We start from the raw sequence: 27,384 nt of genomic DNA on the forward strand, positions 1-27,384 counted from the left end.
GGGAGGGGAGAGAGATGGAGAGAGAATGAGGGATAGACAGATGGCGGGAAAGAAGAGGGAGGGAGGGAGAAAACAAGGGTTGGATATGAGGAGGGGAGAGAGAGGGAGGGGAGAGGGGGAAAGAGAGGGGAGAGAGAGGAGAGAGAGGGAGAGAGAGTGGGGAGAGGGGGAGGGAGGAGAGAGAGCGGGGAGAGAGATGGGGGAAAGAGGGGAAGAGAGAAAGGGTTAGACATATGAAGAGGGGAGAGCGAGACGAAGGGAAAGAGAGAAAACAAGGGAAGTGATAGACAAGTGAGGGGGAGAGAGAGAGAGAGAAAGAGGGAGGGAGGGATGGACAAATGAGAGGGAGGGGGAAGTGAGATAGAGAGAGAGAGGGGGAGATAGAGGCGAGGGAGAGAGAAGGAGGGAGGGAATGGGATGAGGCAGGGGACAGACGAGGTGAGGTGGGGACGGACAACTTCCTGCCTCCTCCGGTTCCAACAGCAGCTGCACAATCGTTTAACCCATCCATGGCCGGCACAGTGTTAACCCTCCGACATCCACCACCAATGACGTACCCCACTGTCCACTGCCGAAGCTTGGCAACCCTCTGGCCTTCCCATCAATTTAATGTTCTGGTGGGTGGTGCCTCCTCCCGTCCAAGCCTCCCCTGCCTGAGAATTGAACCCTTGCGGCTCCTGACCCCTGTCGCATCCAGAGTCACCCCCCCACCTCTTCCCTTTCCCAACCAAATTGAACCCCTTCCTGCTGCCAACAGACCAGTTCGAGTACTCGACCCCAGGCCGACTTGAGGGGGTGGAGGGGAAGCGGGGGAGGTGATGCAGAAGGCCGTCTCTACCCCCCCTCCCCACGGTCCAGCTTCCTCCTTCCTTCAGGCACCTGCTAGAGGAAGTGGCGGCCCTCGCCGGAGGTGACAGGAAGTCTTCTACTGTCTCTCTCTGAGCTGAGACCGGCACTCCGCAGGCAGGCGGTGGCCTGCGTTTTCCTCCTTCTCTGTTTGCCCCCGCTCCTCCCGCCCCCACCCCACCGCCCAGAGGCCTAAGAAAACCGTTGTTGAAGCTGTCCCTCACTGGCCGTGGAGGAGCGAGCCAGCGATGGAGGCAGGCGTGGACAGTGCAGAGGAAGAGGCAAGGTTGGAGACGGTGGGGGGGGGGGTGTGGGGAAAGAGGTTGGGTGGGGGGGGAGAGAGGAGGTGGGCCTGGGAAAAGATGGGTAGAAACCAGGGGGTTTGAAACTGAGTGGAGGGGGGACAGAGTTGGGGAATGGGGGAAACAGAGTGGAAGGAATGGTGGGGGGAGATGGGGGGCAGACAGAGGCGGTGAACAGAGGGGGTTTAGAGAGGGGGAACAGAGTTGGGGGAACAGGGGATCAGAGGGAGGAGACAAGGGGTGGGGGAACAGAGAGGGGAACAGAGTTGGGGAATCAGGGGGAGGAGATGGAGAGGCAGACAGACAGGGAACAGAGGGGAGAGAAACAGGGAGAACAGAGGGGGATAAGGAGGTGAGAGACATGGGAGGACAGAGGGGGAGAAACAGAGGGGAGAACAACAGGGGAGTCAGAGTGGGAGACTGGGGGGAAATAGAGGGGGAACAGAGGGGGAGAAATAGAAGGGGCGAAATAGAGGGGGAAGAACGGAGACAGAGGGGGAGAAACAGGGGAGGGAACAGAGGGGGATAAGGAGGTGAGAGACGTGGGGGTAGAGGGGGAATAGAGGGGGAAGAGAGGGGAGGAGAAACAGAGGGGGAAATGGAGAGGGGAGCAAAGGGGGGAACAGAGGGGGGAACAGAGGGGGAGAAGGAGGGAGGAAATGGAGGGGGGAACAAAGGGAAGAAACAGGGGGGGATGGAGAGGGTGCAGAGGGTGACACATAGGGAAATCAGCTTGCACCGCGAGGACTTCCTGTCCCTAAGTAAAGACGGCTACAGATGCTGGGAGCCCGAGATGAAGCAGGAAATACCTGTGGCTCTCAGCAATGTTTATGTGCAAAGAGGGAGAGAGGGGAGACAGAGAGAGAGAGAGAGAGAGAGAGAGAGAGAGAGCGAGAGAGACACACGGAGTCAGAGTATCTGGTGTGGGATCAAGGAATAAATTGGCCTCAAATGGCCATAAGGGTTGAGGAGAGAGACACAACAAAGGGGTGAGGTCAGGGTTGAACTGGGGACGTCATGAGAGAGGGGGTGCCATTGGCGGGGAGCTCAGAATGGCGCGGCCTTGGAAAGTGGCCGTCTCTGCACTCTCCCGCAGTTGCTGAATGAAAAATCTGTCTCTTTGCCACAGCTTCGTCCCGAGAGAGAGATCGTACACCTCGGGCTCCCTATCCGATGTGGGGGTGAGTAATGGGGCAGGGAAACGTGGGGCACCTGCGCATCCCTGGGGATGGGGACTGACTGTGCCTGCGCTTAGATGCGCGTCTGAGACTGCACTCAGAACAGGCCCATACAGGGGCCCCTTTGGGGCTTGGGTAATCATTGGCCTGTGTTCCATGTCCAGTGGCCGATGTTAAAAATATAATTTTGGGAGGCATGGTTTGCGCAATGCTGTGACAGAGCCTGCGACAGGGGTTCGAATCCCCGCACTGTCTGTGAGGAGTTCATACGTTCTCCCGGTGTCTGCGTGGGTTTTCCCCCTGAGAGCTCCAGTTTCCTCCCCTTGTTCGAAATGTGCCGGGGATTGATTAGGTAGCACTCGTGGGCCAAAAGGGCCTGTTACCTTGCCACATTTTAAATTTAAATAGCGTTGGGGTCATGCACGTCGGTAGATGAACTAAATGGGCAGACGATTTTCTAGAGGAGAAGACTGCAAATCCCCACATGCCAACGGAGCTGGGAGTCCTCATGCAGGACGGCCTGAAGGTCAACTCATAGGTGGAGTCGGGGGTGAAGAAGGCAAACGTGATCATTTCAAGAGGAATCGGGTACAATAGCAGGGTTGTGACATTGAGGGTTTATAAGGCCCTGGTGAGGGTTCATGTGGGGGTATTGTGAGCAGTTTTGGGCTCCTTGTTTTTTTGAAAAATTTTTTATTTTTCACACTATAAACCACATTGATCAAGATACATAGATTTTCCTTTACAAATATATACAGTGTCATTTTCTCCCCCCCCCACCCTCCTCCCCTCCCACCCTCCCTACCTCCCCTCCCATTCATTTAAAGTTCAGAATCTAAGATACATTAAACCCGTCAAACAATGTTGTCACTCAATAAAAATAAACAAGAAATTCCACTGGCAATTCTTTTCATTCTCTTCTCCTTCTGTCATTTTAGGTGGTAGATGTCCCCGGTAGGTTTTCTCTATTATGTTTCATGTATGGCTCCCATATTTGTTCAAATATTGTAATATTATTTCTTAAATTATATGTTATTTTTTCTAATGGAATACATTTATTCATTTTTATATAGCATTGTTGTATTCTCAGTTATCTTCTAATTTCCAGGTTGAAATAATACATTTTTTTGCTACAGCTAGGGCTATCATAACAAATCTTTTTTGTGCTCCATCCAAATCAAGTCCAAATTCTTTGTTTTTTATGTTACTTAGAAGGAAGATCTCTGGGTTTTTTGGTATATTGCTTTTTGTGATTTTATTTAATATCTGGTTTAGAGCTTCCCAAAATTTTTTCACTTTTTCACATGTCCAGATTGCATGAATTGTTGTTCCCGTTTCCTTTTTACAGCGAAAACATCTATCAGATACTGTTGGGTCCCATTTATTTAACTTTTGAGGTGTAATATATAGCCTGTGTATCCAGTTATATTGTATCATATGTAACCTCATATTTATTGTATTTCTCATAGTTCCTGAGCATAACTTCTCCCATGTTTCATTCTTTATCTTTATGTTTAGAACTTGTTCCCATTTTTGTTTAGTTTTACTATTTGTTTCCTCATTCTCCTTTTCTTGTAGTTTAATATACATGTTTGTTATAATTTTTTTGATTATCATTGTGTCTGTAATCACATATTCAAAATTACTTCCCTCTGGTAACCTCAGACTGCTTCCCAATTTGTCCTTCAAGTAGGATTCAGTTGGTAATATGCCAACACTGTATCGTGAGTTATATTATATTTATCCTTCATTTGTTTAAACGATAATAATTTATTTCCTGAAAAACAATTTTCTATTCTTTTGATCCCTTTTTTCTCCCATTCCTCGGTTTCCCCCCTTTCCATAAAAATTTCCTTATTATTTTCTTTAACTCCTTAAAGAATTTTTCTGTCAAGTGTATTGAAAGTGCCTGAAATAGGTATTGTATCCTTGGGAAAATGTTCATTTTAATACAGTTTATCCTTCCTATTAGTGTTGGTGGTAAGTCTTTCCAATGCTCTAAGTCGTCCTGTAATTTTTTAATTAGTGGATAATAATTGAGTTTATATAGATGGCCGACGTTTTTATTTATTTGTATACCTAGGTATCATATTGCTTGCATTTGCCATCTGAATGGTGATTCTTTCTTAAATTTTGAGAAATCCGCATTATTCATTGGCATTGCTTCACTTTTATTTGTGTTAATCTTGTATCCCGACACTTCTCCATATTCCTTCAATTTCTTATGTAATTCTTTTATTGATATTTCTGGTTCTGCTAAGTATATTATAACGTCATCTGCAAATAGATTGATTTTATATTCCTTGTCTTTTATTTTTATCCCTTTTATTTTATTTTCTGTTCTTATCAGTTCTGCTAGTGGTTCTATGGCTAACGTGAACGATAAGGGTGATAGTGGGCATCCCTGCCTTGTTGATCTGCTTAATTTAAATTGTTTTGATATATATCCATTTACTGTCACTTTCGCCAATGGCCCCTTATATAATGCTTTAATTCAATTAATATATTTCTCTGGTAAACTGAATTTTTGTAGTACTTCGAATAAATAATTCCATTCTACTCTGTCAAAGGCCTTCTCTGCGTCTAAAGCCACCGCTACTTTTGGAGCTTTATTTCCTTCTACTGCATGAATTAAGTTAATAAATTTACAGATATTGTCTGTTGTTCATCTTTTTTTAATAAATCCAGTTTGGTCTAGATTTACTATTTTTGGTACATAGTTGGCTAATTTGTTTGCTAATAGTTTAGCTATTATCTTATAATCTGTGTTAAGTAAAGATATTGGTCTATATGATGCTGGTGCGAGTGGATCTTTCCCTGTCTTTGGTATTACTGTAATTATTGCTGTTTTGCATGAATCTGGTAAGCTTTGTTTTTTGTCAATCTGGTTGATTACTTCCAGGAGGGGAGGAATTAATAAATCTTTAAATGTTTTATAGAATTCTATTGGGAATCCTTCCTCTCCTGGTGTTTTATTATTCGGTAGTTTTTTATTATCTCTTGTATTTCTACTATTTCAAATGGTTCTGTTAATTTATTTTGTTCCTCTATTTGTAATTTTGGTAGTTCAATTTTAGTTAAAAATTCATCTATTTTGTCTTCTTTCCCTTCGTTTTCAGTTTGGCATAATTGTTCGTAGAATTCTCTGAAGTTTTCATTAATCTCCGTTGGATTATATGTGATTTGTTTGTCTTTTTTCCTTGATGCCAATACCATTCTCTTAGGTTGTTCTGTCTTAAGCTGCCATGCTAGAATTTGTGCGTTTTTTTCTCCTAGTTCATAATATTTCTGTTTTGTCTTCATTATGTTCTTCTCCACCTTATATGTTTGTAGTGTTTCATATTTTATTTTTTAATCTGCCAATTCTCTTCTTTTAGTTGTGTCTTCCTTCATTGCTAATTATTTTTCTATATTTGCTATTTCCCTTTCCAACTGCTCTGTTTCCTTTCTTTTAAATTTTTTTATTTTTCACACTATAGATCACATTATTCAAGATATACACATTTCTTCTTTCAAATATATACAGTGTCGTTTTCTCCCCCCTCCCTCCTCCCCTCCCCCCACCTCCCCCTCCACCCATTCAAAACTCTGAGTCCAAGATGCATCAAACCCATCGAACAATGTTGTCACTCAACATTAACGAACAAAAACTTCCACTGAGTCAATTCTTTCCATTCTCTTTTCCTTTTGTCATTTTAGGTGATAAATGTCCCAGTAGGTTTTCTCTATTATATTCCATGTACGGCTCCCATATTTGTTCAAATAATGTTATATTATTTCTTAAACTATTTGTTATTTTTTCTAATGGAATACATTTATTCATTTCTATATACCATTGCTGTATTTTCAAATTATCTTCTAATTTCCAGTTTGACATAATACATTTTTTTGCTACAGCTAGGTCTATCTTAACAAATCTTTTTTGTACACCCTCCAAATCAAGTCCAAATTCTTTATTTTTTATGTTACTTAGGAGGAAGATCTCTGGGTTTTTTGGTATATTACTTTCTGTAATTTTATTTAATATCTGGTCTAGATCTTCCCAAAATTTTTTTCACCTTTTCACAAGTCCAGATTGCATGAATTGTTGTTCCTATTTCTTTTTTACAATGAAAACATCTGTCAGATACTGTTGGATCCCATTTATTTAACTTTTGAGGAGTGATATATAACCTATGTATCCAATTATATTGTATCATACGTAATCTCGTATTTATTGTATTTCTCATAGTTCCTAAACATAACCTCTCCCATGTTTCCTTTTTTATCTTTATGTTTAGATCTTGTTCCCACTTTTGTTTAGTTTTATCATTTATTTCCTCATTCTCCTTTTCTTGTAATTTGATATACATGTTTGTTATAAATTTTTAATTATCATTGTGTCTGTAATGAGATATTCAAAATTTCTTCCTTCTGGTAACTCAGACTACTTCCCAATTTATCCTTTAAATAGGATTTCAATTGGTAATATGCCAGCACTGTATCGTGAGTTATATTATATTTATCCTTCATTTGTTCAAAGGATAATAATTTATTCCCCGAAAAACAATTTTCTATTCTTTTAATCCCTTTTTTCTCCCATTCTCTAAAAGACAGGTTATCTACCATAAAAGGGATTAGCTGATTTTGCGTCAGTATTAGTTTTGATAATTGGTAGTTTGTTTTATTTCTTTCTACATGAATCTTCTTCCAAATATTAAGCAAATGGTGCAATATTGGAGAATTCCTATGTTTTACCAATTTTTCATCCCATTTATATAATATATGTTCAGGTATCTTCTCCCCTATTTTGTCTAGCTCTAAGCTAGTCCAATCTGGCTTTTCTTTTGTTTGGTAAAAATCTGATAGATATCTTAATTGTGCGGTTCTTTAATAATTTTTAAAATTTGGCAGTTGTAAGCCTCCTTGTATATACCACTCTGTTAATTTATCTCGTGCTATCCTCGGTTTCCCCCCTTTCCATAAAAATTTCCTTATTATTTTCTTTAACTCCTTAAAGAATTTTTCTGTCAAGTGTATTGAAAGTGCCTGAAATAGGTATTGTATCCTTGGAAAAATGTTCATTTTAATACAGTTTATCCTTCCTATTAGTGTTAATGGTAAGTCTTTCCAATGCTCTAAATCTTCCTGTATTTTTTTCATTAGTGGATAATAATTAAGTTTATATAGATGGCTGAGGTTTTTATTTATTTGTATACCTAGGTATCGTATTGTTTGCATTTGCCATCTAAACGGTGATTCTTTCTTGAATTTTGAGAAATCCGCATTATTCATTGGCATTGCTTCACTTTTATTTGCATTAATCTTGTATCCCGACACTTCTCCATACTCCTTCAATTTCTTATGTAATTCTTTTATTGATGTTTCTGGTTCCATTAGGTATACTATAACATCATCTGCAAATAAACTGATTTTGTATTCCTTGTCTTTTATTTTTATCCCTTTTATTTTATTTTCTGTTCTTATCAGTTCTGCAAGTGGTTCTATGGCTAACGCGAACAATAAGGGCGATAGTGGGCATCCCTGCCTTGTTGATCTGCTTAAGTTAAATTGTTTTGATACATATCCATTTACTGTCACTCTTGCCAATGGCCCCTTATATAATGCTTTAATCCAATTAATATATTTCTCTGATAAACTAAATTTTTGTAGTACCTTGAATAAATAATTCCATTCTACTCTGTCGAAGGCCTTCTCTGCGTCTAAAGCAACCGCTACTGTTGGAGTTTTATTTCCTTCTACTGCATGAATTAAGTTAATAAACTTACAAATATTATCTGTTTTTCATCTTTTTTTTATGAATCCAGTTTGGTCTAGACTTACTATTTTTGGTACATAATCAGCTAATCTGTTTGCTAATAATTTAGCTATTATCTTGTAATCTGTGTTAAGTAGAGATATTGGTCGATATGATGCTGGTGCAAGTGGATCTTTCCCTGCCTTTGGTATTATTGTAATTATTGCTGTTTTGCACGAATCTGGTAAGCTTTGTGTTTTGTCAATCTGGTTGATTACTTCCAGGAGGGGAGGAATTAATAAATCTTTAAATGTTTTATAGAATTCTATTGGGAGACCATCCTCTCCTGGTGTTTTATTATTCGGCAGATTTTTTATTGTCTCTTGTATTTCTACTATTTCAAATGGTTCTATTAATTTATTTTGTTCCTCTGTTTGTAATTTCGGTAGTTCAATTTTAGTTAAGAATTCATCTATTTTGCCTTCTTTCCCTTCGTTTTCAGTTTGGTAGAATTCTCTGAAATTTTCATTAATTTCCGTTGGATTATATGTGATCTGTTTGCCTTTTTTCCTTGATGCCAATACCATTCTTTTAGTTTGTTCTGTCTTAAGTTGCCACGCTAGAATTTTGTGCGTTTTTTCTCTTAGTTCGTAATATTTCTGCTTTGTCTTCATTATATTTTTCTCCACCTTATATGTTTGAAATGTTTCATATTTTATTTTTTTATCTACCAATTCCCTTCTTTTAGTAGTGTCTTCCTTCCTTGCTAATTCTTTCTCTATATCTGCTATTTCCTTTTCCAACTGTTCTGTTTCCTGATTGTAATCCTTCTTCATCTTAGTTATGTAACTTATTATTTGCCCTCTGATGAATGCTTTCATTGCATCCCATAATATAAACTTATCCTTCACTGATTCCGTATTTATTTCAAAATACATTTTAATTTGTCTTTCTATGAATTCTCTAAAATCCTGTCTTTTAAGTAGCATGGGGTTTAATCTCCATCTATACATTCTTGGAGGGATGTCCTCTAACTCTATTGTCAATATCAAGGGTGAATGGTCCGATAATATTCTAGCTTAATATTCTGTTTTCCTAACTCTATCTTGGATAGAATAAATCTATTCTTGAATATGTTTTATGTCTATCCGAATAATATGAATATTCCTTTTCCTTTGGGTGTTGTTTCCTCCATATATCCAAAAGTTGCATTTCTTGCATCGATTTAATTATAAATTTGGTTACTTTATTCTTTCTGTTAATTTTTTTCCCGGTTTTATCTATGTTTGAATCCAAATTGAGATTGAAATCCACTCCTATTAATATATTCCCTTGCATATCTGCTATCTTCAGAAAAATATCCTGCATAAATTTTTGATCTTCTTCATTAGGCGAATATATATTAAGTAAATTCCAAAACTCCGAATATATCTGACATTTTATCATTACATATCTTCCTGCTGGATCTATTATTTCCTCTTCTATTTTAATTGGTTCATTTTTACTGATTAATATAGCCACTCCTCTAGCTTTTGAGTTATATGACGCTGCCGTTACATGTCCTATCCAATCTCTCTTTAATTTCTTGTGCTCCACTTCAGTTAAGTGTGTTTCTTGCACAAATGCAATATCAATTTTTTCTTTTTTCAGTAAATTTAGCAGTTTATTCCTTTTGATTTGGTTATGTATTCCATTAATATTTTAAGTCATATAGTTTAATGTAGCCATTTTATACTTTGTTTATCTTTCCCTTCCGTTTCCTCATCATCACCTTTCCTTCTCATCCATTTCTGCTTTCTTTCTTTGAACAGTTTATAAGACAACATTTTTAACACATTAAACTTTCCCCTTATTCTCCTACCTAATATTTCTTTAACCCCATTCTCCCCTCCCTTTCCTGAGTTGCCCATTATCCCTTGTCGGGCAACCACATCTCCCCTCTCAATTTGGATTTGCGAATTCACTCGCAAGCGTCAACTGATTTTGCAGTGACCGTAATTTCTCCCTACCCAGCCCCCCCCAGAAAAGATTTCAATTTTTATATACAACAAAGGTCACTCTCTAAATTCCCTCTTTACTCCTCTCTTCCCCTTTTTTTCCCTCATTAATTCTTCTCTATACACTATATATTTTCTTTTAAATGCACATACACTTATGTAATATATGTATTGTATATGTATATAGTCCTATACACACGTCTTTTTAGTTCGCAGTCTTTTGTACTCTCGTTACACATCTTCATCTCTCAGTCTATTTTGTAATTGTTCTGCAAATTTTCGTGCTTCCTCTGGATCCGAGAATAGTCTGTTTTGCAGTGACCGTAACTCCTCCCCACCCAGCCCCCCCCAGAAAAGATTTTAATTTTCATATACAACAAAGGTCATTCTCTTAATTCCCTCCTTACTTCCTCTCTTCCCTTTCTTTCCCTTATTAATTCTTATCTATACTCTATACATTTTCTTTTAAATATGCATACACTCATGTACACACATATATACATATAAACATATATATTAGTGGATATATATATATATATATATATACCCATATACACACATACATATAGTTCGTGGTCATTTTTGCTCTCGTTACATGTCTTCATCTCTCTGTCTGTTTTGTAGTTGTTCTGCAAATTTTCGTGCTTCCTCCGGATCTGAGAATAGTCTGTTTTGCTGCCCTGGAATAACTATTTTAAGTACCGCTGGGTACTTTAGCATAAATTTATATCCTTTTTTCCATAGGATTGCTTTTGCTGTATTAAACTCCTTCCTCTTCTTCAGGAGTTCAAAACATATCTGGATAGAAAAAAAATTTTTGACCTTTGTATTCCAGTGGCTTTTTGTCTTCTCTTATTTTCTTCATTGCTTTCTCCAATATATTTTCTCTTGTTGTATATCTTAGGAATTTTACTAAAATGGATCTTGGGTTTTGTTGTGGTTGTGGTTTAGGGGCTAATGTTCTGTGTGCCCTCTCTATTTCCATTTCTTCCTGTATTTCTGGTCTTCCTAGGACCCTGGGGATCCAATCTTTTATAAATTCTCTCATATTCTTGCCTTCTTCATCTTCCTTAAGGCCCACTATCTTTATATTATTTCTTCTATTATAATTTTCCATTATATCTATCTTCTGAGCTAACAGCTCTTGTGTCTCTTTAACATTTTTATTAGATTCTTCTAATTTCTTTTTTAAGTCCTCTACTTCCATTTCTACGGCTGTTTCTCGTTCTTCCACCTTGTCCACTCTTTTTCCTATATCTGACATGGCCATCTCTAATCTATTCATTTTTTCTTCTGTACTTTTAATTCTTCTTTTTATTTCACTAAATTCTTGTGATTGCCATTCTTTTACTGATTCCATATATTCTTTAAAAAAAAATCCATTGTCTTGCCCTTCCCTTCTTCTTCCATTTCTCTGTGTTCTTCTTTTTCTTCCTCTGGGTTGGTCCCTTGATTTCTTTTTACTCTCTTCTTTCTTGTTCTCATTGTTTTCTATGTTCTCTTCTTGCTGCTGTGCTGTGGCTGTCATTCTCAGCTGTGGAGATCGACTCCTCAGCTGGTTCCCCCTCCCGTCAGTGTTTTTTTTGTCTTGCGCATCGTGCATGCGCGGTTGCGCACTTTTGCTTGGCTCCGCGAGCCATTTTTGTAGTCTCGAGCTCGGGACTTCGACTGACCTGAGGGAGCGGGCTTCTCTCTCCACAGCGGGCCTCCTCGGACAGGTAAGGCCTTCACCTTCTTCTTCCGATGTCTTTTCTTCTTCTCTTCTTCCCGTTGCTTTTGACTTTTCTTTCTTCGCTGCTATTTTCTTCCCACCTTTACTTTCACTTTATTTTAATTTTCGTGTTTGTGCCTTTGTGTTTTCTCTGTTTTTTTTAAACTTTTCTGGAGAGGGCTGGAGTTCCCCGACCGGCCACTACTCCATCACTTGACTCCTCCTGGCTCCTCGTTGATGTGCTGACATTGAGAGGTTTCAGGAGGTTCACTCTGTGAAAAAAAGGGGTTATCGTACAGGGAGCGTTTGATGGCTCGGGTGGAATTTAGGAGAATGGGGTGGGGGGGGAGTCTCGAATGTTGAAAGGTGCAGACACATGTAGAAAGATGGGAGAGTCCAGGACAACTTGAGGATTGAAGGCCGTCCGGTTAGAACAGACATGGAGGGATTTCTTCAGCCTGAGTGAATCTGTGGAATTTGTGGCTATGGGTGGTCATGGAGGCCAGGACATTGGATATATTTAAGGCAGAGGTTCACGAAGAGTCAGGGCATCGAGGGTTATGGGAGAAAGGTCAGTCAGTGGTGCCGAGTGGGAGAACGGGTCAGCTCATGATTGAATGGCAGGGCAGATTCGATGGCTGAATGGCCTATTTTTGCTCCTGTATCTTAGGTTATGAGACTGGGTTCAAATCCTGTCAGGTTTTTCTTGGGGCTCCAGTTTCTTCCCACCGTTTGAAAATACTGGGGGGGGGGGGCAATGGAGGTTAATGGGGTGTAAATTTGGCTTGTGGGTAGAAATGGCCTGTTACCATGCTGTATGTCTAAATTTAAAATTTCACTTTAAAGGAGATGGGGGCAGAAGTGGGAGGAATCGACGTTAATGACGTCTGGTTTGAGGGGGCCCAGTCAGAAAATGAGGTGATGGGTATTGGAGAGTGCAGTGAAGGATTGACTGCACATGGGGCACAGTTTGATAAAAGGTCTGCATAAAGGACATACACGGTGAACGGTCAGGCACTGCTACGAGTGCAGTAGAACAGACGAATATGGATCAGCGGGGAAATGGGCTGCAAAATGGCAGATGGAGTTTAATGCAGACAAGTGTGAGGTGTTGCATTTTGGAAGGACAAACCAAGAAAGGACATACACGATGAATGGTCGGGCACTGAGGAGAACAGAGGGATGTGGGTATATAAAGACATAATTCCCGAAAAGTGGCATCACAGGTGGACAGGGTCGAAAAGAGAGAGTTGGCACATTGGCCTTCAAAAATCATTGTATCGAGTCCAGGAGTTGGGATGTGATGGTAAAAGAGTCCCCTCTCCCTCTCCCCTCTCACTCTGTATCTGTCTCTCTTTCTTTCTCTCCCCTCTCTCCTACTCACTCTCTCCCTCTCTTTCTCCCCTCCTCTCTTTCCCTCTACCTATCCCCTCTCCCCTCCCACTCTCTCCCTCTCCTCTTCTCTCTCACCATCAACCGCTTACCCTCACCCTCCCTCTCCCCTTCACTCTCTCTCCCATCTCTCTCTCTCCTCAGCCCTCTCTCTCCTCCTCTCCATCCTCTCTCCCTCTCTCTCCCCACCTCTTTCTCCTCTCCCTCATCCTCCCCTCTCCTCCTCCCCTCTCACTCCCCACCCACTTTCTCTCCCCTTCTCTCCCTCCCTCCCACCCCCTCTCCGTCTCCCCCTCACCCTCTCCCTCTCCCCTCCTCCTCTCCCCTCTCCTTCCCCTCTCTTCCTCTCCCTTGCCTTCTCCCTCCACCACCCTCTCTACAATAGCATTACCCCCTATCAGCAGGGAGTGCTGCGCAATGCCTCTGCCTTTCAGTTGCGTGTACTGGACTGCGTTGTGCTGAGCTGGATGCCGCGTAACGGGGTTTGCGGTTGCGATGAAGGTTGTGTTTGGAGAGTACATTGGCCAGTGCTGCACAAATTGTGCATGGTGAAACTGGATTGCCCCGTAAAATGTGGTGCTCGGAGCAGGGCTGTGTAATCGGTGTGCTCACCATTGCAGGGTCATGTGTTGAGTGACTGTGTGTGTCTGGCAGTGCAGCGTTACAACAGGTCTGTGTCAGAGTACATTTTCAACGTCCTGTCATTTCAGAAGAAGCGCAAGCAGGGGACGGTGGCCGAGGAGAGTCGTGATCAGCTGAATCCGGACACGGGGAAGGTAGGTCTGCTTGGGGACTGCGTATCGGAACGTCCTGCGCTTGTTCGCATATTACGTTCCCCCACATCCCTCCCCGTCTCTGTAACCCCCTCCGGTCTACACCCCTTCCTGTCTCTGTAACCCCCCTCTGGCCCCTACGGTCCTCCATGTCTCCATAATCCCCTTTGGTTCCCCCCACTCTCCCAGTCTCTGTAACCCCTCCAGTCCCCTACACCCCTCCCTGTCTCTGTAATGCCCTCCGGTCCCATTCACCCCTCCCTGTCTCTGTAACTCCCTCCGGTCCCTACAGTTGTGGTGGGAAAAGGGTGGGAAACTCTTCTCTCTCCATAGGGATGGCCCCTACTGTCCCTCCTGCCTCTCTCTCCCCCTCCCTCAGGCAAGGAGAACAGTCTCTCCAGACCCAGGCATCGTCCTTTGTGCATCTTTTCTGCTCCCAAACCTTCATCCCCTTGAATACTAACATTAGAGGCATTGTGGACAGGGATAAAGGTTTTCAAAGATTGCAGAGGAATCTGGACCAGCTGGAAAAATGGACTGAAAAATGGCTGATGGAGTTAATGCAGACAATGGGAGGTGTTGCATTTTGGAAGGACTGATCAAGAAAGGACGTACACGGTGAACAATCGGGCCCTAAGGAGTGCGGTAGAACAGAGGGATCTGGGAATACAGAGACATAATTAATTGGAAGTGCCATCACAGGTGGACAGGGGCGTAAAGAGAACTTTTGGCACATTGGCCTTCAGAAATCAAAGTATTGAGTCCAGGAGTTGGGATATTATGGTAAAGTTGTACAATATATTGGTGAGGGCCAAATTTTGGAGAATTGTGTGCAGTTTTGGTCACTGAACTACAGGAAAGATATCAATAAGATAGAAAGAGTCCAGAGAAGATTTACTAGGATGTTGCCCTGACTTCAGGAACGGAATTACAGGGAAAGGTTAAACAGGTTCAGATTTTATTCCCTGGAGTGTAGAATAATGAGGGGAGATTTGATCAAGGTGTTTAAAATTATGAGGGGGACAGACAGAGTAAATGTAGGTCAGCTTTTTCCACTGAGGGTTAGCGAGGTCCAAACCAGAGGGCATAGGTATGCACAATCAATAACCACAAGCAGACACGAACTGAGTGGTCAAAGGCTTTAATGACCAGAAACATCAAGCATGTCTCGACATGCTCTGTCCCAGATCCAAGGCAGATATGGAAGGGAGGAGGCTAGGGGCCAACTAGAAACGTATGGGGAGGAGTTACGGGGTTGGAGGCAGGCCAGACTGTACGGTCGTGTGAGGTTCCCACCTGCACTACACCATGGGTTAAGGGTGAAAGGGGAAAAATGTAGGGGAAACATCTTCGCACTGCGAGCGGTGGGACAGAGGCAGTGAATGTGACTCAATCTTAATGCTTAAGAATAATTCACATTGGTTTTCTTGCATCTTTTATACCTGGTGTACACTTCTCTCTTCCTCCATGGCCACCAACCTTGCCTTCAATCCAGCACTCCCAAAAATTTCACCTTGGAATGCCCTCGCCCATCCTTACCCAAAAACATGCATGCTAGATCTGTTCTCGTTTCCTCAACATTGGCCTTTCTCCAATTTAGAATCTCAACCCGAAGCCCAGACCCATCTGGTGATCATGGTGCTAAAATCACAGGACCCAAAATGTTCTCCTACACCTGTCCTGACCCATTCCCCAATAGAAGATCTAGCCGGATCTTCGGTAACACCAGGGCTGCCCCCGGTTCAGACCCACAGAGAGCAAGGAAGGAGACATAGTGCTTCCCCCAATCCCCGCAGGGTCCAACCACCAAGTTCGACTGCAGTCTGCTTCAAACAAACATTTAAGGGGACCTGACGGCGGCTTTATTTTTGGTGGGAGGGATGGGGTCTGCGCCCAAGGTCGGCGTTTAATACGGTCGTACCCCGGAGGTCAGTGGGGCAAGTGTCCTTGCTAGGGCTTGACACCCCCTCTCTGGATCTTGGACTTCCTAACGGAAAGGCCACAATCTGCCTGGCAGAATGTCAAGCACCGTCACGCTGAGCACCATTGTACCGCAGGGCTGTGGGCTCAGCCCACTCCTGATCATGCAACCTGACCCATGTCTGTGTTGCCAGAGCCATCTCCAACAGTGTTGGCCAGTTGGTGGATCATGCAACGGTCACCGGCCTCGTCAGCAACGTCGAGGGGTCGCTCTACAGAGAAGAGGTGGAAAATCTTGAGAGGAACCACCTGAGTCTCAGTGTGGATAGGATGAAGGAGATGATCGTGGACGTCGGGACCAGGAACGACTACCCTCCTCATGTCAACCACTCTGTAGTGGAGAGAGTGGAGAGAACCATGTTCCTTGGAGTTCACGTAACCAGTGACCTCTAGCGGACACTCAACATCCCCTCACTGGTCAGGAAGGTGCAACTGTGACTGCACTTCCTGAGAAGACTGAAGGGGGCGCTGTCACGTTGACCTTCTACAGGAGCTCTATCGAGAGCTCCCTGGCTGGCTGCATTGTGGTGCGGTACAGTCACTGCAGAGAAACGGATTAGAGGTCCATCCACAGAATGGCAGAGAGGTCTCCCTCCCCCTCCCATCGACATGATCAACTGGATTGTTGGCTGAAGAGGGTGCGCAAAGTTGGTCCCCAAGAGAAATTGGCGGAGGGGTTACGGTGGCTGGCCCGCACTCTCTCTCTGCCTCTTTCTGTCTGCCCTCGCAGCAAGCAGCGGCCGAGGGGGAGGGGGCAGAGGAGTGTGGAAGAGAAAACAAGGAGGGGGGTAGGGGATGGCGGGGTAGGGGGGATGAAGGGAGGAGGGGAAGAGGAAGCAGAGGGGGCTGAAGAGGGGAGGGGAGTGGGGAAGAGGGAAGCAGAGGGGGCTGAAGAGGGGAGGGGAGTGGGGAAGGGAGGGGGAAGGTGAGGGGAGGAGGAGGATCAAGGGAAGGAGGGGAGAGTTGGCTCAGTGGAGAGGAGCCCTGACCCCATTTGACATCCACTCTCTCTCTTACCCCTTCTCCCCTCCCCCTTCTCCTCCCCTTCCTCCTCTTTCACCTTTCCCCTTCTCTCCCCTTTCCCCTCCCCTTCCCGTCCCTTCCCCTCTCCCCTTCCCCCTCTCTCCCCTTTCCCCTCTACCTTTCCCCTTCCCCTCTCCCCATCTCTCACCCTTTTACCCCCTTTCCCCTCCTCTCCCCTTACCCCTCCTCTCTCCCCTCCCCTTCCCCCTCACCCCTTCCCCTCTCTCCCCTTCCCCCTCTCCCCTTACCCTAACTCCCCTTTCCCCTTCTCTCTCCCCTTCCCCCTCTCTACATCCTCTCTCCCCTTTCCCCTTCTCCCTCCTCTCTCCCCTTCCCCTCTCCCATTTACCCCTCCTCTCTCCCCTTCCCCCTCTTTCCCCGCACCCCCATCCTCTCCACTTCCCCCTCTTTCCCCGTAACACCTCTCCCTCACCTATCATCCTCTCTCTCCCCTTTCCTCCTCTCCCATTCCCCCTCTCTTCCATTCTATCTCTCCCTCCCCCTCCCCCTCTCTCCCCTTCCCCTCTATTCTTTCCCCACTCTCCCCTTCCTCCTCTCACCCCTTCCCCCTCTCTCGTCTGACCCCCACCCACCCCCTCAGGAGCCCAGCAATAAACGGGTGAAGCCAGTTTCCCGACTGAAACGTTTCAGCCAGACCTTCCAGGTACAGGAGTGAGGGACTGGAGGGTGTGCAGGGGGACCGGGGGAGATGGGATTGGATCATGGGAAGGGTAGGGAAGGATCGGGGGGGGTGAGGTCAGGAAGGAGTGGGGAATGAGGTGAGGATGAAGAATCAAGGGGAGGGGAGGAATTGAAAGGTTGGGGAAGAATCGAGGGGAAGGGAGAATCGAGGTGGGTGGAATCGAGGTGGGAGATGGCATTGAGGGAGGGAGGTCAGGGGAGGGGCAAAGTACAGACAGGGGTGAATCCCAGCAATGGAGGGAGAATGGGATAGGACAAGGCCCTTCCTTGGAGGGCTGTGTGAGGCAGGGGAGGCAGAAAGGTGGGGAATAAGGGAGGTGGGGTGGGGGGAATTCTCTCCGGACACCCCAGAGTCTTCGTCTGTGGAGCAGCGGAGGTCGGGTAGGGTCTGAGGGGAATCTCCGAGCTTCTGCGTTGACCCCTGTCATTGGGGGTGGGGGTGGGTTTTGTTTCTCCAGCGCCTCAGCTTTCGCATGGATGTGAGACCCCCTTCCCTCACACCATCCCGGCCCTGGGGCAGGGGTCGGGCCCCGTCCACCAGGTCCCGGTCCAGCAAGCTGTGGAGTGAGACTTTTGATGGCCTCGGCGAGGAGCTGTCAGTCCGCGAGGTCAAACGGCAGGAGGTGAGGGGGCGTTGGGGGGGAGGTGGGAAGCAGAAGGGAGAGGTGAGGGATAGGGAGGGAAGTGGGAGAGTTCGGTCAGGGGCTGGGGGGGGTCAGGGGATGGTGGTCATGAAAGGTCAAGGTGAGAGCGGCATGGGGTCTGAAGTCAGGGGTCAGAGGGGGCTTAGGCCTGCGAGGTTGACGGGGTTTGGGGTCAGGGAGCGGGGAGGGGGGTGTGGGATGCTTGGCCAGAGCTCTAACCTCATGCTGGGATCTCCCCCAAGGTAATCTTCGAGCTAACGCAGGGGGAACAGTCACTCATCGACGATCTCAACACCACCAGGAAGGTGAGGTGTCGGCGTGGATCTGCCGGGGGCCACCCATATGAATCCACATCCCTCCTCATCCCTTGCCGCAGTCTCCAGACTGACCCCCCCCTCCCGCAGGGACCACTTCCTCTGTGAGTCTCATCTCCCTCCCCACTGATCGGCCCCTACCCCACTAACGCCCAGACCTCCCTCCCTCACCGCCATTCGGGGCCCCAAACTGCCCTTGCCTGGTGAAGCAACACTTCACTTGGGTATCTGCATTTCGGTGCTCCCACTGTGGCCTCCTCTATGTTGGGGAGACCGGGAGATCAAGCACCTCAGCTTTGTCTGCCGCAGAGGAAGGACAAACCAGAAGGGTGAGTACACAGTTAATGGTCGAAATCTATACATCCCTCAATGTCGCCATGCAGGTTGATAGGATAGTTAAGAAGGCCTATGGGACGCTGGGTTTCATTAGTCGGGGGGAGTGAGTTCAGGAGTCAAGAGGTCATGTTGCAACTCTACAAATCTCTGGTGAGATTCCACTTGGAGGATTGTGTTCAGTTCTGGCCACCTCATTACAGGAAGGATGTGGAAGCTCTGGAAGGGGGCAGATGAGATTCACTGGGATTGGAAAATAAGTCTTTATGAGGCAAGGTTAACAGAGCTGGGACTTTTCTCTATAGAAGGATGAGAGGAGACTTGATAGAGGCCAACAAGATTCTGAGAGGCATAGACAAGGTGGACAATCAGCGCCTGTTTCCCAGACACCAGAGGATGTTTGTACAAAGTGGGTTTTTTTTACACAGAGAGTTGTGGGGGGCCTTGCCAGCGGGTGGTGGTGGAGGCTGGGACATTTAAGTGACTTAGACAGGCCCACGGATGGAAGAAAAATAGAGGGTCACGGGGCAGGGAGGGGTCAGTATTTTTTTAAGGAATATATGGGTCAACACAACATTGGGGGCAGAAGGGCCTGGACTGTGCTGTAGTGTTCGCTGAAACAACTTACCCACCTCTATCTGATCCACGCCTTTCATAATTTTATACATTTCTATCAGATCCCCTCTCATTCATCTAAACTCCAGTAAGTCCAGAGCCAGATGCCTCAATCTCTCCTCATAGGCCAACCCCCTCATCCCTGGAATCAACCTGGTGAACCTCCTCTGCACCACCTCCAAAGCCAGTTCGCCCTTCCTCAAGTCAGGAGACCAGAAATGCACCCAGTTCTCCAGATGCACCCTCACCAGGACCTGTACAGTTGTAGCAGGACCTCCCGGATCTAAAACTCGATCCCCCCGGCAATAAAGGCCCACATCCCATTTGCCTTCAAACCCGCAAATCAATCTTTTGCGATTCATCCCATGTCCTTCTGCACGGCAGCAGGCTACAATCGCTTACCGTTCAAATAATAATCCGATCTTCCATTCTTCCTTCCAGTGTGGATCATCTCACATTTACCAATGTTGTGCTCCATCTGCCAGACCCTTGCCTACTCACTGAACCTATCTATGTCCCCCCATGGACTCTCCATGTTCTCTGCACCATTTGCTCTTCCACTCAGTTTAGTGACAGCAGCAAACTTGCCAGTGACCTCAAGAACTGAACGCCAATCGGCCTTTAAAGTGGCCCAGTGTGAAAGCAAAATCTGCTCAATGCCAGTGTCAGGTGATGTCATCTTATGCTGGGGATTGCCGGCCTCGACCCTTAGTAGATGCCAGCGTTTAAATCAGGCAAGTGTGAAACAGGCAGCAACTTTGCAGGCACTTCCGATTAAAGATGGAAAAGACCCAACACTGGGGTAAACTGTTCAGTGTCCCGGTTAGGAGTGGTCTAGTGTGAAAGGCCAAACCCCCATTCCTATCCCAGGAATGGCTGATTTACTTGGATGCAAGTGTGAAAGGGGCTTTAGATACACAACACTCCGGCCCCCCTTCAAGATCGTTAATGTATTTATGGAACACGAAAGAGGATACAGGGGAAAATTGGATGGGGGTCGGTGGGGAGCGGGAACAGGGGATCCACAGCTCTCGGCTCCTGACAACACTCTCTGTCCCACAGGCTTACCATGAACCGATGCTGAAACTCAACATCATGTCCGAGGGGGAACTGGCTCAGATCTTCGGGAGCATGTACTCTCTCATCCCCATCCACGAAGGTAGGGTGTACAGGTCCAAGCACAAACAGACACACACACACACACACACACACACACACACACACACACACACACACACACACACACACACACACACACATACATACAGACACCCATACACATACCCATGCACACACCCAAACACGCACACACACACACACACACACACACACACACACACACACACACACACACACACACACACACCCACCCCTACACATATGTGCGTGTGCACACACACACGCACGTGTTTAGGTCCCGATACCGCAAGGCTTTAGGTCCTGACACAGATATAGCAAAGTGTTCCACAGACGATTCTATGTCTGTCCTGGCCCACCTGGAGATCGACTCCTCGTTCACTGACTTTCAGCTCGGCGGTTAATGTGATAATTCCCCAAAGACTGGTGGAGAAGCTGTCCTCGCTGGGACTCTTGTCACTGGATCCTGGACTTCCTAACGGAAGGACCGCAGTCTGTATGGGTCGGTAGCAGAATATTGAGCACCGTCACACTGAGCTCTGGCAAACCTCAGGGCTGTTCACTTGGCTAGCTCCTGTTCGTGTCACTGACCCACAGCTGCGTTACCAGATCCAACTCCAACAGAGTCATCGTTTTCAGATTCCACAGCGGTCGTCAGCCTCATCAACGACAACGAGGAGTCACTCTACAGATAAGAGGTGGAAAATCTCGTAGTGCGGGGCGAGAGTAACCACCTGGGTCTCAACATGGACAGGAGATGGACTAAGGAGATGATCATGGACGTTGGGAGGACCAGGACGACCACCCTCCTCTACACGTCAACCACTCTGTAGTGGAGAGAAAGTGGAGAGCACCGTTCCTTGGAGCTCACGTAACCAGTGACCTGTCATGGACACTCAACATCTCCTTACTGGTCACGAAGGCGCAACCGCGACTGCACTTCCTGAGAAGGCTGAAGGGGCCACCATCACGTCAACCTTCCACAAGAGCTCTATCGAGAGCACCCTGGCTGGCTGCATCACAGCCTGGGACAGTCACTGCAGAGAAATGGATCAGAGGTCCATCTACAGAGCAGCAGAGAAGTCTCCTTCCCTCGCCCATCAACATGATCGACCAGGATCATTGTCCGAGGAGAGTGTGCAAAATTACTGAGGACCCACCCCTGCACACAGCATCTCTCAACAGCTCCCGTTGTGGAAGAGATACAGGAGGATCAGAGCTAGAACCACCAGGCTGAGGAACAGCTTCTTCCCATGGGCTGGACGACCAAAAGGAACTGCTCACACTGACCCTCCAAGACTCTCATAGACATGAAACAATGTTTAATCGATGAATACTTGTCCTGCATCTGTGTGCGGGTTGTGACTGCGTGTTTTGCACCGAGGACTACAATCAGACATAATGAACTAAATTGGGCTGCGTGTTTGCCGTAGCGGTTAGCACAACACTTTTACAGCCCCAGCGATCGAGACCGGGGGTTCGAATCCCTGCGCTGTCTGTACAGCACGTTCTCTCCGTGTCTGTGTGGGATCCCAACATTTGAAACTTACTGAGAGCTTTAGATTAATTGGACGGCCCGGGCTCCTGGGGACGGAAGGGGCTGTTACCGTGCTGTAGGTCTGAATTTTAAAATTTAATTCAAATTTAAAGTTCGACGACTTGAATATAATGGACCCTCTCACCTTGTGCTTAGATCTTCTCAGCCGCCTGCAGCAGGTGAGGTCCGAGGATGGGACGGTCAGGGAGATTGGGCAGACTCTGCTCGACTGGGTGAGTCTTCCATGTGAGTCTGCACCTCCCCCCTCACCTGTGGGCTCAGCACCATCACCACCCCACCACCCACTGCCATTCCTCGCCCCCATCCCGGACCCTCCTCCGCTTCCCTCTCCCCACACCCTGGCTCCTCCCTCCTGTCTCTCCGCCCTCATCCTCCCTTCCTCCCTCCCCTCTCGCCTCCCCTTCCCTCCCTCCATCCGCCATCGCCTCCCACCCTTTCTCCCTCTCTCCCCTCCCTCTCTCTGCTCTCTTCCCTCCCTCTCTCTGCTCTCTTCCCTCCCTCTCTGCTTCCTCTATCCCCCTGCTCTCTCTGCTCTCTCTCTCTCCCCCATCATTTTCTCTCCCTTCCCTCTCCCCTGCTCTGACCCCTCTCTTCTCCCATCCCTCCCTCTCCTTCTTTCTGACCCACCCTCTCTGCCCCATTCTCTTTCCTCCCCGACCTCCCTCACTCTACCAGTCTTTCTACTCCTCTCTTTCCCTCCGTCTCTATCCCCTCATTACCCCCTGACCCCCCCTCTCTCCCTCTAATGCCCATCAATGACCCTGGTTCTCCCTCTCTCCCCCTCCCCTCCCCGTTCTCTCCCTCTGACCTCTTCTCTTCCCCTTCTAGTCTCTGGCACCCCCTCCCCTCTGGTCCTTTTTTGACCCCTGTCCCCCTCTCCCCTCCCACTTTTCCCCCTCATCTGAACCTCTAACCCTCTCTCCTCCTTCTGTGACCTCCTACTTCCCTCTTTCCCCCCCTCTATTTTGCCCCCTTCTCTGACCCCCTGCCCCTCTCTCCTGCCCCTCCAGCTCCTCTTGATGGCCGCCTATGAGATGTACTGCTGTAACCAGGTGCGGTCAAAGGCCTATCACCTCTCTCTGACCCCCCCCCAACCCTTCTCACCCCTCTCTCTGACCATCTCTCTCACCCCCTTCTCTGACTCCCTGCCCCCTCACCCCCACCCCTCTCTGACCCTCTCTCGCTCCCTTCTCTGACTCCCTGTACCTTCTCACCCCTCCCATTCTGACCCTCTCTCTCTCTCTCTCTCTCTCTCTCTCTCTCTCTCTCGCCCCCTTCTCTGACCCCTGCCCCCCTCTCCCGCCTCCCTCCAGCTCCCCTCGCTGGCCGCCTACGAGGCATACTGCTGTAACCAGGTGCGGGCGAAGGCGCTGCTCGACGTGAAGCGACAGGAGCAACGGGTCGATGAGTTCCTGCAGCTCTGTCAGGAGTCAGCCTTCAGCCGCAAGCTCGACCTGTGGAGCTTCCTCGACCTGCCCCGCAGCCGGCTGCTCAAGTACCCACTGCTGCTGCGGGAGATGGGGAGGCACACCCCGGCCGATCACCCTGACCAGGCCCTGCTAGGCCAGGCTGTGAGTCCCAGGGCTGGAGAGAGGGGTCATGGGGGGTGATGGGGGGAGGGGGGAGAGTGGAGGGGGGTGAGAGAGGGGGGAGAGGGTGATGGGTAGGCACACCCAACTGATCGTCCTGACCAGGCCCTGCTAAGCCAGGCCATGAGTCCTCTGGGTAAGGTGAGGGGCGGGTGGTGAGAGAGGGGGAGAGATGGGCCAGCTGGGCCCAGATGGGCCAGAAAACCCCAGCCAATCACCCTGGGAGCAGGGTGGGGGGGGGGGAAGGAGGGGGGTGGGAAGGTGGAGGGTTGAAGGGGAAGGGGGTAGGAGGGAGTGAAGGGGAGGGAGGTGAGGGGGGCTGGTGATACTGGGAAGGTCATAACCACCCAACCTTGCCTACAGAATGACCTGCTCCAGGCCATCGTGAGCCGCATCGACCAGCGGGCTGGCGTTTCTGAGTGCCAGTTCTACCGACAGTGCCTGCGCTCCCTGCACCCAGATGGGCTCCCGGACGACGTACGTCTCTCCCGCCGGCTCTGGTGTCATGGCGAACTCCGCGGCAACAAGGGGGCTGTGAGTGTCTGAGCCCCTCTCCCCTCACCCTTTACCCCTGCACTCCTTCACCTTGAACTGTGGAACACTACAACACAAACAAGCGCCTTCGGCCCTTCTAGTCCATGCCGATCCACTATTCTGCCTCATCCCACTGACCAGCACCCTGTCCGTACCCCTCTCATCCACATACCTGTCCAAATTCTTCCTAAACATTAAAATCAAGCCTACATTCACCACCTCAGCTCATTCCATACTTCCACCGCTCTCTGTGTGAAGAAGTTCCCCCTAATCTTTTCCCTTTCACACTTAACTCATGTCCTCTGATTTGGGTCTCATCGACCCTCAGTGGAAAAAGCTGACCTACATTTACTGTCTGTCCCCCTCATAATTTGAAACACTCCCATCCATGGACCCGTCCAAATTCTTAAATGTTAAAACTGAGCCCACATTCACCAATTCAGCCAGTTCCACACTGCTCTCCGCGTGATGAAGTTCCCCCTAAACCTTTCACTCTTAACTTCCACCCTCAGTGGAAAAATCCAACCTACATTTACTCTGTCTGTCCCCCTCATAACTTTAAACACCTCGATCAAATCTCCCCTCATTCTTCTACGCTCCAGGGAATAAAGTCCGAACCTGTTTAACCTTTCCCTGTAACTCAGTTCCTGAAGTCTGAGCAACATCCAAGTAAATCTTCTCTGCCCTCTTTCTATCTTATTGATATCTTTGCTGTAGTTTGGTGACCAAAACTGGACACAATTCTTCAAATTTGGCCTAACCAATGTCTTGTACAACTTTACCATAATATCCCAATTCCTGGACCCAATACTTTGATTTATAAAGGCCAATGTGCCAAAAGCTCTCTTTATGACCCTGTCCACCTGTGACGCCACTTTCAGGGAATTATGTCTCTGTATTCCCAGATCCCTCTGTTCTATTGCACTCCTCAGTGCCCAAACATGTATGTCCTTTCTTGGTTTGTTCTTCCAAAATGCAACACCTCACACTTGTCTGCATTAAACTGCATTGGCCATTTTGTAGCCCATATTCCCCGCTGGTCCAGATCTCTCTGTTCTACCGCACTCCACAGCCTTCACCCTGACCATCCCACCCCTCAACCCATCATTCTGGACCCCTCTGCCCTGAACCCCTCACTTCTGAACCACTGACCTCACCTCCCACCCTTTCAACCTCTCCCCCTCTTTCTTTCTCTCTCTCTCTCTCTCTCTCTCTCACTCTCTGGTCCTCCCCCTCTCTCCTTTCACCCCCCTCCCCACTGATGCCTTGTCTCCCCCCTCCAACCAGAAGCTGCGGGTATTCCTGTTCGAGCGGGCTCTGGTAGTGACACAGCCGGTGAACCGCGGGCCGCATCCGGCAACATTTCAGGTCCACCGCCCCCCCATCCCCGTGGGGCAGCTGGTGCTGGAGGATCTTCCTGATGGGGAGACCACGGTCGGGGGGTCCATCCGGGGAGCTTTCAGCCCCGGCACCGAGAGAGGTGAGGGGGGGCAGTAGCGGAGGGAAGGACTGGGGATGGGGTGGGGGGGATGGTGAGAATGGAGAGGGAAGGATGGGGATGAGAGAGAGGGTGTGTTGGGAAGGGATGGGGAGAAGAGAAGAGGGTGGGAAAAAGGATGAAGGGAAGTAGTGGAGGTAGGAGAGAGGGGAGAGGGAGACTGGATTGAGAGGGATGTGAGGGAAGGAGGAAGGAGAGTGGAGGGAGGATGGAACCAGAGGGAGGAGGGAACTGGAGGGAGGGAGGAGGTAGTTCAGGGGAGGGAACCAGAGGGAACTGGAGAGAGTAGGGATGAAAGGGATTAGAGGGAGCGGAGAGATGGGGAAGGAATTGAGAGAGGGAGAGCATAGAGGGAGGTAGGGAGGGGAGGGAGTTGGGGAAAGAGAGTGGAGGGTGGGGAAGGAGGTAGGGAACTGTAGAATGTAGGGAGGGAGGGAGTTGGAGGATGGGAACTGGAGCTAGTAGGGACAGAGGGAGGTAGGGAACTGGAGTAAGAAGGGAGGGAGGGAGTTGGAGGGAGTTGGAGAGAGGGAGGGAGTTGGAAGAGGGAGTGGAGGGAGATAGGGAACCGGAGCAAGAAGGGACGGAGGGAGTTGAAGGGAGGGAGCGGAGGGAGAGGTTTGGCCTTCTCACTGACCCCTGCACCATCCCTCCAGCCAGGAATATTTTCCGGGTGAGAAGCCGTGATCGTTTGCAGGGCCAGACCCACACCCTGCAGGCCAGTGACAGCTTCAGCAAGCAGCAGTGGGTGTCCTGCATTCGGCAGGCGGTCATCAGTGCCCGGGACTCCAGCAGCTCGCTGTCCCGAGACGATCCGACCCTCAGCTCATCTCCACCACTGGATCAGATCGCGGCGCTCACCCTCGACAGCCAGGGCTCCAGACACAGCACAGACATAGACATGGAACATGCCGTGTGACACAGACAGACACACATGACAGTTTGCATGCTGCCAAGTGCTGGGCAGGTCCATCAAACTCTCTTGTCGTTAGAGCAATGTTCTCAGCACCGTCCCGTCACACACTCCAGGGGTCAGACACAGTGTGAACCTCCCTCCGCACCATCCCATCACACACTCCCCGGGGTCAGACACAGTGTGAAGCTCCCTCTGCACTGTCCCATCACACACTCCCGGGGTCAGACACACAGAGTGAACTTCCCTCCGCACCGTCCCATCACAAACTCCTCGGGGTCAGACACAGTGTAAGACTCCCTCCACACTGTCCCATCGCATACTCCCCGGGGCCAGACATAGGGAGAAACTCACTCCGCACTGCCTCATCGCATACTCCCTGGGGTCAGACACTGAGAGAAACTCACTCCGCACCGTCCAGTCACACACCCCAAGGCTCATCACTGCTGAACCTCTCTCCCCCATCCCATCAAAAATCCCCAGCATCTGCAGATATGTTTCTTTACCTTCTGGTATGTTCTAGAAAACGATGAACATGATAATTTGAACCTGTATATAATGTGTAACTTCAAATACTCTTTTATAAAAAGATTCTTTTAACTTTTGAA

At 47.8% G+C, this 27,384-nt stretch overlaps 1 protein-coding gene across 3 annotated transcripts; it reads left to right on the plus strand.

Moving 5' to 3' along the window:
* The first annotated feature begins 418 nt into the window (after window positions 1-418).
* LOC138759164 (rho guanine nucleotide exchange factor 3-like) lies at window positions 419-27,384 on the plus strand. Of its 3 annotated transcripts, XM_069929176.1 has the most exons (12): window positions 419-1,132; window positions 2,278-2,329; window positions 13,874-13,939; window positions 17,541-17,603; window positions 18,100-18,264; window positions 18,528-18,590; window positions 20,610-20,706; window positions 22,378-22,454; window positions 23,556-23,813; window positions 24,195-24,365; window positions 25,653-25,845; window positions 26,520-27,384. In XM_069929176.1, exons 1-12 carry the CDS (start codon window positions 1,095-1,097, stop codon window positions 26,780-26,782), a joined length of 1,506 nt encoding a protein of 501 aa, XP_069785277.1. In that variant the 5' UTR covers window positions 419-1,094; the 3' UTR covers window positions 26,783-27,384. The 3 variants fall into 3 exon arrangements, with proteins under 3 accessions (XP_069785277.1, XP_069785280.1, XP_069785278.1); XM_069929179.1 differs by lacking the exon at window positions 18,100-18,264; XM_069929177.1 differs by lacking the exon at window positions 17,541-17,603.

The sequence above is a fragment of the Narcine bancroftii genome, chromosome 3 (assembly GCF_036971445.1).
Source record: "Narcine bancroftii isolate sNarBan1 chromosome 3, sNarBan1.hap1, whole genome shotgun sequence".
In the NCBI taxonomy this organism is placed as follows: domain Eukaryota; kingdom Metazoa; phylum Chordata; class Chondrichthyes; order Torpediniformes; family Narcinidae; genus Narcine; species Narcine bancroftii.

Excerpts from the sequence above, each read along its gene's own strand:
- LOC138759164 (XM_069929176.1), top strand. The coding sequence starts at position 1,095 with ATGGAGGCAGGCGTGGACAGTGCAGAGGAAGAGGCAAG. Across the intron at positions 13,940-17,540 it reads TGAATCCGGACACGGGGAAG|GAGCCCAGCAATAAACGGGT; the intron begins GTAGGTCTGCTT and ends CCACCCCCTCAG. Across the intron at positions 23,814-24,194 it reads AGGCCCTGCTAGGCCAGGCT|AATGACCTGCTCCAGGCCAT; the intron begins GTGAGTCCCAGG and ends CCTTGCCTACAG.